Source organism: Trichechus manatus, unplaced genomic scaffold (genome assembly GCF_000243295.1).
Source record: "Trichechus manatus latirostris isolate Lorelei unplaced genomic scaffold, TriManLat1.0 scaffold00027, whole genome shotgun sequence".
Classification (NCBI taxonomy): Eukaryota; Metazoa; Chordata; class Mammalia; order Sirenia; family Trichechidae; genus Trichechus; species Trichechus manatus.
The window spans coordinates 2,324,929-2,339,562 of record NW_004443963.1 but is presented as its reverse complement, the minus strand read 5'-3'; the positions used below and the strand labels follow the sequence as shown (position 1 = coordinate 2,339,562).

The window sequence follows — 14,634 nt, the reverse complement described above, 5'->3', positions numbered from 1 at the left end:
ACCCCAGGGAAACTCCCTTTACATTGGATCAGGGATGTGACCTGGGTAAAGGTGGTATTACAATCCCACCCTAATCCTCTTTTAACATAAAATTACAATCACAAAATGGAGGCCAACCACACAATTCTGGGAATCATGGCCCAGCCAAATTGATACACACATTTTTGGGGGGACATAATTCAAACCATGACATCTGCCATTAACAAATTCAGTTACACCACTGAGAAAGTGCTGTTCCCTTTCTAAAACTCTTCTTATGCAATTCAGCCAAGCACTGAAATTCCACCTCCTTTGAGGACTGCCTGATACGCCTCTTTCTTCACTAAGCTTCACCTAGGGAGAATTCAAAGGACACCAACATACTTCTCTCTAGTCACTATATTCCAAACTTTACTACCTAAAAAATATACCTTCTACAAATATTTGTTTTTCAGGATTAAAGCAGCCTTTGCGAACATACAGGTTTTCTGTTGTACCAAGCATGCTCATAGATCACTGGTATCTCAAGCAACAAATATAAGAAATGCTAACAGTGGTATTCATGGCTTTATAACAACTCACTATTTTGATGGTATAGTTTCCTTGGTTTTAAATGATTTCACAGGTGGCAGTAACAAGTTAAAAATGCAAAGCTCTGAAATCACCTTCCTTAGATAAAGACGACCTGATTTCACCAAGGGAAGGGATGCTGCATTGTTTCAGAAACGTGGTCTGCCATTTCTTCAGATAACAGTCACTAATTTTTTTTATAATTTATTTTACTTTTATTGTTGTTGAGAATATACACAGAACATACGGCAATTCAACAGTTTCTACATGTACAATTCAGTGACACTGATTACATTCTTCAAGTTTTACAATCATTCTCACCCTCCTTTTCTGAGTTGTTCCTCTCCCATTAACATAAACTCACTGCCCCCAAAGTTTCCTTACCTAATCTTTTGAGTTGCTGTTGTCATTCTGATCCTATACAGATATGTTACTGTAAAAAAAAATTAGCATAGTGCACTTACAAAAATACCTCCCGGAGGGAGGATGTGGTAGGCAGACAAATGTGTGTGCGTTATTTGCATAAAAATATGATAGATCTTAAAAGAATATAATGTTCAAGGTAGATATTCTTTACTAGATAAGCTAAACTATTGTTTGGTTTTAAGATGACTTCAGGGGATATTTTTGGTTTAAGGTTTAAAGATTATCTCAGGGCAGTAATTTCAGGGGTTTCTCCAATCCATGGCTCCAGAAAGTCTGGATTCCATGATAAATTTGTAATTCTGTTCTACATTTCCTCCCCCTTTTGATGAGGATTCTTAACAGTCATTAATTTTTTAAGATCTTCAATTTATAATTAAAAGGAATAGAAACAAGTAGAAAATTCTTATGGAATCAAGGCTTTCTACCTCAAACTCTTATATATATGGAAATTTGTATCTTCATAATCATATAAAAGTACAAGATGCTATTCCTTATAAGATTAAAGGAAACTAAATTACTGTATCAATTTAGCTAACAGCTGAAAACTGAATCATGATAATACTCTATTTTATTCCTCTTAAAGTGCTAAGTCCCTTCTTTTGCCTGTAAACAATGCTTCAATAATAATAATAATCACCTTCATCTACTTCTGAAAAATCAGCCACTGAAAACCCTATGGAGCACAGTCCTACTCTGACACACATGTGGTTACCATGAGTTGGAATCGGCTTGATGGCAACTGGTACTTCATAAAAATAAATGATAAATGAGAATTTAGAAAAGACCTGTGTTTTTTCAACATATAAGAATATGATATACTACTTCTACCCTCCATTGTAAAATTTAAAATTTTTTTTTCCAAAAATAGGTTTTACTTTACTTTAAAAATTTTCCTCTTCCTTCATTCTGAATTGCAGGAAGGGCCCTTAAAGGAAATATGATGGAAATATTTCTTCTACTTGGTCAAAATAAACTAAAAGGTATTTTAACATTCAAATATAACTAGGTGAAAACCAGTTCTATTTAACATGAAAGCCAGCAGAGATAGCTGGTTTAATTGTTACCAGGCTCCCATGAAGAAAGAAACCTCAGAAGTAGCCAGATACTAGTCTCTCAGGGTCAAGAAGAAAAGTAGACTAGAGTTCCTTGATCAGAACTAACACATTTAGAAAGTGACAAGAAAGGTCCCAAGCTAGTTTCAATTATAAGCATTAACTGATCACCAAGGAGCATGCACTATTCTAGGTTCTGGGAAAGCATTAAAGAGAAGGCCCGTTCACTGGGTTACCAGCACTCTGTCCTCTGTGGTGTCTGGGGTGGGGCACCTTCCAGCCTGTTGCACAGTGCAGACAAGTAGGAACCCTTTAAAGTAAGAAAAACAGGAAGTATCATAGAGATAGGCTTGGTTTCACTTTCTGGGGGAATGAACCTCTCTGTAGAACTTCAGCCATAACACGAATCCCTTATTGCTCAAATAAATGGACTTTGTAAGGGCATATGAACAGTCTCTTTCAATACACAGTGTAAGTTATTTTAAAGAGAGAGACACGTGACTCATGAATTTAGTCACTCAAGTGGTTGGTCAGCCAGGAGGGAGGATGTTAGTGGGTCACATGGCCTTCCACAGCAGAAGACACAGAGCATGCAAACTTAGTAGGGAAGAAGTAAGTACCGAGTGGGAATACCCTGGTGATTGTCCAGGGCAGAGGGTGGGACTGGGGAGAAAGAGCACCAACATTATCCTGCTACAAGAGAGAGTCACTGCTGGGGAGAACAAGAAGACAAGAAAGAGAAATTACAGTAGAAATGAAAACTGAGTTTCTAAGAAAAAGGACCACAAAGCCTTGGTAATGGAATAATTGTATGCTACCAATCTTTGTCACTAAACTAGTGTCCCTGATTGCATATGGTACCAACCAACTAGACAAGTTATAGAACTGGAGTCCCAAATAGGAGCTTCCAGGTGCTTGTAAGTAGTAAGATGTATCTAAGACTGAAATGCAGAAAAAATACATTGTTTTCTGTTTTTAAAATCTGCTGTACATACCATAGTAGCTAAATGGGTGATTAAACTAAATATTTCCGATTCGATGGCACCTAACAACAAATGTTTCCTGTGACAAAAACTCATTGCCGTTGAGTCTAGGACAGAGCAGAATTGCTCCATAGGGTTTCCAAGGCTGTGTAATCTCTATAGACGCAGACTGCCACATCCTTCTCCCACAGAGCAGCTGGTGGGTTCGAACTGCTCACCTTTCGGTCAGCAGCTGAGCACTTAACCACTGTGCCACCAGGTCTCCTTTATCAGGTAACAGGGTACAGCAATGTTTTCCAAAGTGAAGAATACACACCATGGGTTTTTCTTGCAGAGGGATTAGGAGTGTGGACTGTGGAACTATTCTACCTGCATCAGATTCCAGCTCTACCACTGACTAGCTGGTTTAGACCAGCTACTCAATCTTTCAATGCCTCAGTCTCTCCACTTGAAAAATGAGAATAATCACTGTACCTACCTCATTGGTTCACTGTGAGAATTAAATGAATTATTATATGTACAGTGCCTGGAAAGGTTTCCTGCATATGGAAGAGGTTCAGCAAATATTGTTAATACTAACGCTATATCAGATAATTCTAAGAAATTTCTGGGTAAACTTTTTATTTTAATATTTATGTATATATTTAAGAAAAAATAGCTAGCATATCCAATCTATGATTTTATAGATATTAAAGTTTAGGATAGGTCCCTGCCTGATACAATCGGTTTGCATCCAACTATTAACCTAAAGGTTGGTGATCTGAACCCACCCAGCGGCACCAAGGAAGAAAGGCCTGGCGATCTGCTTCTGTAAAGATTACAGCCAAGAAAACCCTATGGAACACTTCTGTTCTGTAACATCTGGGGTCGCTATGAATCAGAATCAACTCAATGGCAATGGATTTGAATATTTTTTGTTTTATTTTATAAAGTTCAGGATGAGGCTAAGCTTTTAAAAGGAAGTTAAAGTTGGTAAAAAAGAAAAATGGAAATTAAAAATAGTATAGGTGATACACAAGAACAGAAAGTTTGCTATTTTACTAGCAAACTAAAATTTGAGAAATACTGGAATTATACAATGTCTACTGTATGAATTTTTATACTTAAAAATACCTCTTTACTTTAAATGGTCTTGGGTATAAGTGGACACATATACATAAAGGGATTTACATAACCAATAACTATTAGGTCAGCTGGTAACAAGATTTCAGTTATCCAAATATCAACTGGCTCCTCCCTCCATGAAAATGGAAACTGCAATTTTAAGAAGTAGGAAGAAAGAAAATTAGCAGACAGATGACGCCTATGTGAAGAAATGTAAAGCAGGTATGGAGTTAAAAGGTGGTCTTTGTACCCAGTCAGGTAATTCTAGTAATTTTTAAAAGAGAATTCTTCAAGTTTCTAGTAGGCTGCCAATCTGACTTTGGAAAGTATAACAATTAAAAATGACTGAATGCTTCTGTTAGTATAATTATTATACTAACCCATATTATGTGTCTGTGACAGGGTTAAAACACTGTTATACTACGAGCCTGTAACTGACAGACAAGGGCTTCCTTGTTCAGAAGGAGGGTTCCCCTGAGGCCTCCAGAAGGCAGCTGGTGGTCAGGAAGGGTATGATCATTCTGAATCAAGATCATCAGGAAGGGCCCTAGGGGCTTACTGGTTTAAACTCAGGCCTTTGGCCTCAGCTCAAGTTAAAACAAAACATTAACAAAACAAAAAACAGCTGCCAGTGGAGTCAGTTCTGATTCACGGCAACCCCATGTGTTTCAAAACAGAACTGCACTCCATACGCTGTGACCTTTCAGAAGCAGGGCACCAGGCCTTTCTTCTGAGGTGCCTCTGGATGGGCTCTAACTGCTAACCTTTCGATTAGTAGCCAATCGTGTTAATCCTTTGCACCACCCAGGGACTCCCAGCTGAGGTGGTGGTGGTGGTTGTGTGCCCTCGAGTTGATTCTGACTCACAGCAACCCTATAGGACAGAGTGGAACTGCACCCATAGGGTTTCCAAGGAGCACCTGGTTGGTCGAACTGCCGACCTTTTGGAGCAACCGTAGCTTTTAATCACTACCCCAACAGAGTTTCCACAGCTCAGGTTAGGGGCTAGTATTTCTGAAGAGCACACCTATTTTCAGGAAATGAAGCAGGTTACAAGTTCAGGGGAAGGAAAGCAGGCAGTGTATGCCCGTGTAGTTAAACCAGCACTTCAGGGCAAAGGATCTTTCTCTTAAACATTAGAAACACGTACTTTGAAAGGCAGCCTTCATTCTTTTTATATTTCATGTGAGTAGTTCTGGGTCTTGGTTTTGGTTTTTCCCCTTTTACTAAAGTTCTTGTTGAAGGTGCCAGCCTCTCACTGTGCCAAGAGGAACAAGGAAGGGAGAAGAGGTATGAAGAGAATCACAGGGCTAACTACCACTGACATTAATTGTGCTGGGCGCTTTACATCTGTTCTGTTCACAAAACCCAAGTGGTCACAGCCCTGTGTCTACGTCAAACACCGCAGGAGTGGGATGTCAAGCTGTTCTACATACGCACAATGCCACGTTTTCTCCACACTCAAACCAGAATTTTAAAGGAGAAATGGCTTATTCCTTAGGGATCGAGTACAGTTAAGTCATAGGAATTCAAGAGACAAACCTCAAAGGGAAGCCACCTCCACATTACCTGAAGAGCCTCCTTCCAGGCAGGATTGGGACTAAGGTGAGGCAAGCAAGGTGCCTGTTGTCACTGTTTTTGTTAGTTGCTGTGGAGTCGATTCCGACTCATTGAGACCCCATGTGTTACAGAGTAAAACTATCTAGGCCACAGAATTTAAGGAGACACCCAACTCTCAAGGGTCATGGACGTGTCTCCGTAAATTTTCAGGCCTGGGTGCCTCTCTTGCCTCATCCTAGTCCCTGCCCTGCTTCTAGAACTTTCATCTCCTGAAAGTTTGAGAGTTTTACATTTTAATAAGAGTTGTTCTTTGTTAGGTGCCGTCGAGTCGGTTTCGACTCCATAGCAACCCTATGAAGAACAGACAAAACACCGCCCGGTCCTGTGCCATCCTCACAATCATTGTTATGCTTGAGCCACTGTTGCAGCCACTGTATCAGTCCATCTCGTTGAGGGTCTTCCTCTTTTTCGATGACCCTGTACTCTACCAAGCATGATGTCCTTCTCCAGGGACTGATCTCTCCTAACAACATGTCCAAAGTATGTAAGATGTAGTCTCGCCATCCTTGCATCTAAGGGACATTCTGTTTGCACTTCTTCCAAGACAGATTTGTTCTTTTGGCCGTCCATGGTATATTCTTCGCCAACACCACAATTCAAAGGCGTCAATTCTTCTTCCGTCTTCCTTACACATTGTTCATCTTTCACATGCATATAAGGTGATTGAAAACACCACGGCTTGGGTCAGGCACATCTTAGTCCTCAAGGTGACGTCTTTGCTTTTCAACACTTTAAAGAGATCTTTTGCAGCAGATTTGCCCAATGCAATGTGTCCTTTGATTTCTTGACTGCTGCTTCCATGGGTGTTGACTGTGGATCCAAGTAAAATGAAATCCTTGACAACTGCAATCTTTTCTCCATTTATCATGATGTTGCTTACTGGTCCAGTTGTGAAGACTTCTGTTTTCTTTATGTTGAGGTGTAATCCATACTGAAGGCTGTAGTCTTCAATCTTCACCAGTAAGTGCTTCAAGTCCTCCTAACTTTCAGTAAGCAAGGTTGTGTCGTCTGTATAATGTAGGTTGTTAATGAGTCTTCCTCCAATCCTGATGCCCCGTTCTTCTTCATATAGTCCAGCTTCTCAGATTATTTGCTCAGCATTCAGATTGAATAGGTATGGTGAAAGGATACAACCCTGATGCACACCTTTCCTGACTTTAAACCACACAGTGTCCCCTTATTCTGTCTGAACGACTGTCTCTTGATCTATGTACAGGTTCCTCATGAGCACAGTTAAGCATTCTGGAATGCCCATTCTTTGCAATCTTATCCATAATTTGTTATGATCCACACAGTCGAACACCTTTGCATAGTCAATAAAACACAGGTAAACATCTTTCTGGTATTCTCTGCCTTCAGCCAGGATCCATCTGACATCAGCAATGATATCCCTGACTCCATGTCCTCTTCTGAATCCTGCCTGAATTTCTGGCAGTTCCCTGTAGATATACTGCTGCAGCCACTTTTGAATGATCTTCAGCAAAATTTTACTCGCGTGTGATATTAATAATATTGTTCAATAATTTCTGCATTTGGTTGGATCACCTTTTTTGGGAAGAGGCATAAATATGGATCTCTTTCAGTCACTTGCCCAGGTAGCTGTCTTCCAAATTTCTTGGCATAGATGAGTGAGCATTTTCAGTGCTGCATCCATTTGTTGAAACATCTCAGTTGATATTCTGTCAATTCCTGAAGCCTTGTTTTTTGCCAATGCCTTCAGTGCAGCTTGGACTTCTTCCTTCAATACCATCGGTTATTGATCATATGCTACCTCCTAAAATGGCTGAATGTCTACCAATTCTTTTTGGTACAGTGACTCTGTGTATTCCTTCCATCTTCTTTTGATGCTTCCTGCGTCGTTTAATATTTTCCCCATAGAATCCTTCACTATTGCAATTCGAGGCTTGAATCTTTTCTTCAGTTCTTTCAGCCTGAGAAATGCTGAAAGTGTTCTTTCCTTTTGGTTTTCTATCTCCAGTTCTCTGCACGTCATTATATACTTCACTTTGTCTTCTCGCGTCAACCTTTGATATCTTCTGTTCAGCTCTTTTACTTCATCATTTCTTCTTTTCGCTTTAGCTACTGGATGTTCAAAAGCAAGTTTCAGAGTCTTTCTGACATCCATTTTGGTCTTTTCTTTCCTTCCTGTCTTTTTAATGACCTCCTGCTTTCTTCATGTATGATGTCCTTGATGTCATTCCACAACTCATCCGGTCTTCGGTTGTTAGTGTTCAATGCATAAAATCTATTCTTGAGATGGTCTCTAAATTCAGGTGGGATATACTCAAGGTCATACTTTGCCTCTTGTGGACTTGTTCTAATTTTCTTCAGTTTCAACTTGAAGTTGCATATGAGCAATTGATGGTCTGTTCCGAAGTCAGCCCCTGGCCTTGTTCTGACTGGTGATAATCGAGCTTTTCCATCATGTCTTTCCACAGATGTAGTCGATTTGATTCCTGTGTATTCCGCCTGGCAAGGTCCATGTGTAAATTCGCCGTTTATACTGGTGAAAAAAGGTATTTGCAATGAAGAAGTCGTTGGTCTTGCAAAATTCTATCATGTGATCTCCAGCATTGTTTCTGTCACCAAGGCCATATTTTCTAACTACCGATCCTTCTTCTTTGTTTCTAACTTTCACATTCCAATCACCAGTAATTATCAATGCATCCTGATTGCATGCTCGATCAATGTCAGACTGTAGGAGCTGGTAAAAATCTTCAATTTCTTCATCTCTGGCCTTAGTGGTTGGTGCATAAATTTGAATATTAGCCTATTTATATTAATTTTAGAGTTGACCTTAATGACACGGATGAAGTCAAGGTTTCGGGACCTTCATTTGCTGATGTGGCATGACTCAAAATGTGAAGAAACAGCTGCAAACATCCATTAATAATTAGAACATGGAATGTAAGAAGTATGAATCTAGGAAAATTGGAAATCATCAAAAATGAAATGGATCACATAAACATCAATATCCTAGGCATCAGTGAGCTGAAATGGACTGGTACTGGCCATTTTGAATCGGACAATCATATTGTCTACTGTGCCGGGAACGACAACTTGAAGAGGAATGGCGTTGCAGTCATAGTCAAAAAGAACATTTCAAGATCTATCCTAAACTACAACGCTATCAGTGACAGGACAATATCCATATGCCTACAAGGAAGGCCAGTTTAGTAAGAGAGCCTTGCTTTAATACATGATACCTGATAAGCTACAAGCTGGTTTAAATAAAAGAAAAAGAAAAAAGGGGCAGGTAATAAAAGGAAATATACTAGATACCAAAGAAATCAAATTTACAAAAAAATGTAAGCAGAAACCTATAGCTTATTGTCTTTTCTTTCTATTATTCACCCCAACACATAACTCTTTACTTTATAGTGCAAAGGCAACCAGAACCTGAATTATTTAGGGAATAAACCATTTCTTAAGGGCTTTCTGACTTTCTCAGTTATAAGTCACTTTTTGGTTCAACCTTCTATCATCATAAACAACAGAAATGTGTTATTCAATGCCCTCTGATCTGGCCCTATGCTAGGAACACCTGTCTGCCATAAACATACTCTTGACAGACACACTGACGGATTTATATACACAGATCAAAAGGAAAGAGCAAAAACATTTTATCATGTAAGTAAAACAGAATGGGATTCACAGTTGATACTGGTCAAAAATAAGTGTATGGAGTGAGAGTTTTGTCATAGAGAATGAATATTAGGCTGGAGCCAGAATAACTAGATTCTAATCACTCAGTTTTTGCATATATAAATGAAGGAATTGCATTAAATAAGTTCTAAGGTCCTTTCAGTGGAAGAAAGGCCTGGTGATCTGCTTCTGTAAAAACTACAACCAAGAAAACCCTATGAAGCAGTTCTACTCTGTAAAACATGGAGTCGCCATGAGTTGGAATCAACTGGACGACAATGGGTTTGGGTTGGTAAGATTCTTCAAAACTGTAAGAGTTGCAATTCCATTTTAAGAGTAGGTGGTCAAGGAACTGGGGCCAAGGACTACATATTAGAATGATGTTAACAGAAAACTACTTCACAAGGTGAGGAGGAGGCAATCGAGTTGTTGTTCTCCTCATTCACCCTAACTCTTGCTTTCCCTCCTTAAAATTACCCAGGCCCAAGACCCGATAAATATTCAATCCAAGAAGGCTAAAAATGAATAAGGATTTACAAACATCATTTTGCAAGATTACACTGCGTTATTTCATCATACAGTCAATAACTTAGCAAATATTTACTAAGCTTTATGCAAGGCACTCTTCTATGGAGAATATACAAATGAGCAATCACTGTACGGATTTATAATCTGGTAGACTGTCCTGCTCAGTGTTTGAATAAGGAAACACATAACCAAAACAAAATGGACAAGTTCCACAAGAGAGCTACAAAGTTCTGTTGAAACAACACAGCACTCTGGCTCGCAATCCTGGACCTGGAAGAGGTTAACATTCCCTCAGTTTCCTCATCTATAAAATGGGCATAATAATAGTACCTCCTTCATAAAGTTGTTTTAAGGATTAAATGAGATAATAGGCAAAAGCAGCTCAGAACAAAACCTGGTATATAATTAAACATTTGGTAAATGTCAGCTATTATGGGAATTAAGAAGGTTAAGTGGTTAATTTAGCTTTGGAGAATGGGTAAATTTCATAAGAAGGCAGTGTTTGAACTGGGCCTTGAAAGATGAGTAAGTAGCTGGATAAGTGGGGAAGAGGAAGAAGGGAGGAACAAGAAGGAAAGAAATCATTACTATAGTTGTTAGGTGCCATCGAGTCAGTTCCAACTCATAGCGACCTTATGTACAACAGAACAAAACACTGTCCGGTCCTGTGCCATCCTCACAATCATTGCTATGTTTGAGCCCATTGTTGCAGCCCCTGTGTCAACCCATCTCATCGAGGGTCTTCCTCTTTTTCACTGACCCCCTGCTTTACCAAGCATGATGTCCTTTTCCAGGGACTGGTCCCTCCTGATAATATGTCCAAAGTAGGTGAGATGAAGTCTCGCCAACCTCACTTCTAAGAAGCATTCTGGCTGTACTTTTTCCAAGACAGATTTGTTCGTTCTCCTGGCAGTCCATGGTATATTCAATATTCTTCACCAACACCATAATTCAAAGGCATCAGTTCTTCTATCTTCCTTATTCATTGTCCAGCTTTCACATGCATATGAGGTGACTGAAAATACCATGGCTTAGGTCAGGCGCACCTTAGTCCTCAAAGTGACATCTTTGCTTTTTAACACTTTAAAGAGGTATTTTGCAGCAGATTTGCCCAATGAAATATGTCGTTTGAGTTTCTGACTGCTGCTTCCATGGGTGTTGATGGTGGATCCAGGTAAAATGAAATCTTGACAACGTCAACATTTTCTCTGTTTCTCATGATGTTGCTTATTGGTCCAGTTGTGAGGATTTCTGTTACTACAGTAAGCAGTTTCAATTTGGCTGGAGTGGAAAGTTTCTTAATAGAAATGGTGGCTTGCAAAGCAGTTCAGAGCTCCAGTGTAGACGTTTAATATAGATCACTTAAAACTTTTACATTGATTTTCCTTCATCTCCAGTCATGTCATAGTAGTTTAAAAAATATATATTAAACATTACCAATATAGATACGTAGTCAGCGTTATAGCATATAACCAAAAACCAAACCCGCTGCTGTCAAGTCAATTCCGACTCATAGCAACCCGATCAGACAGAATAGAACTGCCCCATAGGGTTTCCGAAGAGTGGCTGGTGGATTTGAACTGCCGATCTTTTGGTTAGCAGCTGTGGCTCTTAACCACTGTGCCACCAGGGCTCCTTATAGCATATAGGGGTAAGGTAGGCCCAAACATCTAAATCCAAAAACCTTATGTGTTTTTTCTGACCCTTTCTGGAAGCAATCTATCTGAAAAAACACGGGTCTGGTTAATGTGCTCAACTGCTAACCAAAGGTTGGTGGTTTGAGCCCACCCAGAGGAACCATGAAAGAAAGGACTGGAGATCTACTTCCGAAAAATCAGCCACTAAAAATCCCATGGGACACACTTCTATTCTGATACACATGGGGTCGCCATGAGTCAACATGAAGGCAACTGGAAAAACAAAAACCAAAAAAACGAGTTCCAAGCCAGGTTAAAGTTACATAATATCTCTGGGCCTTAATTTCCTCTTATAAAAATATACGCTACTCTTACTTCAGGATGGATGGACAGAAGAAACATTGAGATGGCGGGAAGGCCATTCTTGGATGGGAAAAACTTGCCAACCTCCTTGAGTTGTTATAAGATACAAATGCAGAATGTACATGAAAGCACTTTATATCACTGATAAGCAGTGATATAAACACAAGGTCTGTTTCCTACATAGCAGAAAGAGAAAGGCGGGAACTCCAAATAAAGTGGCAGTATAAGGTAAAAAGAATATGAGCTTTGGAGTTAGACCCTCTTAGATTTGAATCTGCTCGGTTCTGTCATTCATCAGCTCTGTGGCCTCAAGCAAAATAGGCAGAAACTGCTATGGTTCTTTCATGCTTCTGTTGGAATTTTATCAAATGGGCAACATGAGTCTTGGCTATCTGAATCCTGTAACCCTGTTTCCCTTCACTGCTTCAGCCACTTAGAAGCAGATGCAGCATCTAATGATATATGTTTCAGTGTATTTAACTCTTAAAGAGTCGGAACCAGCTTGATGGCAACTGATTAGGTTAGGTTAGTTTCAACTTACTGCTTTGATCCTTTTCCTCCTTTTTGGGAGCTGTTTTTTTTTTTTTTTTTTGAAAGATCTCATGTCCCGCCCACCCCACCCCCCTTTTTTTCCCTTGGAATGAGGCTGAGCCTAAAAACTAATTAATCATAATTCTATCTCTTCTATCAGACCTCTCTTGACTCCCCTAACATAATCTGTTGGACTTCTTTGTATGCCCTGTTCATTTTAAGTTCAATAAATGGTTCTTAAATTAATAATGGAGCCCTGGTGGCACAGTGGTTAAGAGCTCGGCTACTAACCAAAAGATCAGCAGTTTGAATCCACCAGCCGCTCCCTGGAAACCCTATCGGGCAGTTCTACTCCGTCCTGTAGGGTCACTATGAATCGGAATCGACTGGACGGCAACAGGTTTGGATTTTTTGGGTCACATTAATAATACTAAAAAGTTTACAATTTAACTGGTAAATATCAGAAACATTCAGATGCTATTAGCTGAGTCTAGACCCATTAAAAACAAAATTTTATTATACGTTCTCAGGGCACTAATAACAGTAATATTTTAATTTGTTAAGCCCTTTATAGTCTTCTAAATTTATCTGCATGTAATATATCACCTGGTCCTCACTGCATCCTTGTGACATTGGTTTGTTAGGTATTATTTGCCATTTTACACACAGGAGAAGGGACCTGGCAGTTCTCTCCATGGTGTGGCACAGTCAGAGTATAGGACAAGTCCTCCACTTCTAACTCAGAAATTCAACTACACTGTCTCTGGGGAATTCTAGAACCAGGCTTGAAAAAACAGAAACTAAAGCAGCTGACTTTTTCAAACAATATGGAAATGAATTACAAATGGGAATATCTATGAAGGAATCATATATAATACCAATCAATTGGCAAGATGTTAAAATAGACTCCATCAAATATAAAAAAAATAATGAATGCATGTATCCCATATGCATGAAATATTTCCATTGTATTCCTGCTATCCAACCTCATCTCGAATATACCAGAACATATTCTCAAATATGGTTATAAAGGGACTTCATTATTCGGAGGGCACTGCAAACAATATCACAAAAAATGCAATATAGTATTTATCCCATGTACTATAATGAACTGTAGATGGGAGTGAGCCCCACTCTGCCCCTTGCTCCTCCACACTCGGCCCAAGAGATGATTCTGATCAACAGACGTCCAAGGTCCACATTATTTACTCTTTTTACTGTGCACATAGGTCAAATACTCTTTGCTAATAAAATCAACTGGCCTTTATTATCCCTGGGACCTGATGATAAGGATTATCACCTTGATAATACCCTACTTTGTTTATCACGAAAAAGTAACTTATCTTCGTTGGGTGCTACCAGTAATTTCAGGATTACTAGCACACTCTTTGAAAAAAAGACAATTATAAAAAGCGTCCAAAGGGCATCACGGGCTTGGCCAACCCGGCCACAAGTCCTCGCGCCAGGCAGGACCGAAGTAGAGGGTGTCAGTGCCCAGAATATAAAGTAACTGACTGCTGGTCCATCTCGCAGCCAGGGCTCAGGGTGGGGTGGCGCCAGGCAAGCCCCCGGCTCGTAGTGGCCGAGACAGCGGCTCCGCGGCCCAGGGGAGGATCGGGGACGCCACGGGACTGGGGTCGTGACCTTGAGAGCCCCTCGGCGGTCCGGGGGAGGTTCGGGACGGACACCGGGCTGGGGAGTGGCGACTGCCTCTAGGCGGCCCGTGGGAATCTCGGGGCTGATACTGCGCGGGGCAGGGGCAGCCTCCGCCCCTCTGCGGCCCCGCGGGTGGCTCAGCCGCGCGTGGGTCGTCCCCTCCCCGGGCGCCTCCAGCCGCGGGGCCGCGGCGCACCTGGGGCCGGGATTCCCGGAGACAGCAGTTGGGACCGCCCCTCTGCCGCCTCGGAGGCGCGGGCAGCGGGCGGGCATAGGGCCCTACCTCCTCGGTGGCCGTGGGGCAGTAGGAGATGAGCACGAGCGTGGTGAGCAGGTTGATGGCGAGCCCGAGGAGGGTGATGGAATTGGGGGCCATCCACAGCGGGATCCACTGGAGCAGCCAGGTCCAGTAGAGCTGCAGCGGCGGCTCGAGCAGCGACACGCCGGCGGCGTTGTAGCGGTGCTCCTCCAGCCGCCGCAGTTGCGCCGCGCTCAGCGGCTCCGCCAGCGTCTTCAGCCAGCGCGGCGCCGGCCTGGCCCC

General features: G+C 41.1%; 1 protein-coding gene across 1 annotated transcript in view; it reads right to left on the bottom strand.

Moving 5' to 3' along the window:
• CHPT1 (choline phosphotransferase 1) overlaps positions 1 to 14,585 on the bottom strand; it is a 43,275-nt gene extending 28,690 nt beyond the window's left edge. Inside the window, exon 1 of the mRNA XM_004373757.2 lies at positions 14,377 to 14,585. Within this exon, the coding sequence (XP_004373814.2) occupies positions 14,377 to 14,469 (93 nt within the window). The 5' untranslated portion in view covers positions 14,470 to 14,585. The remainder of the gene's footprint in view (positions 1 to 14,376) is intronic.
• Positions 14,586 to 14,634: the final 49 nt, after the last annotated feature.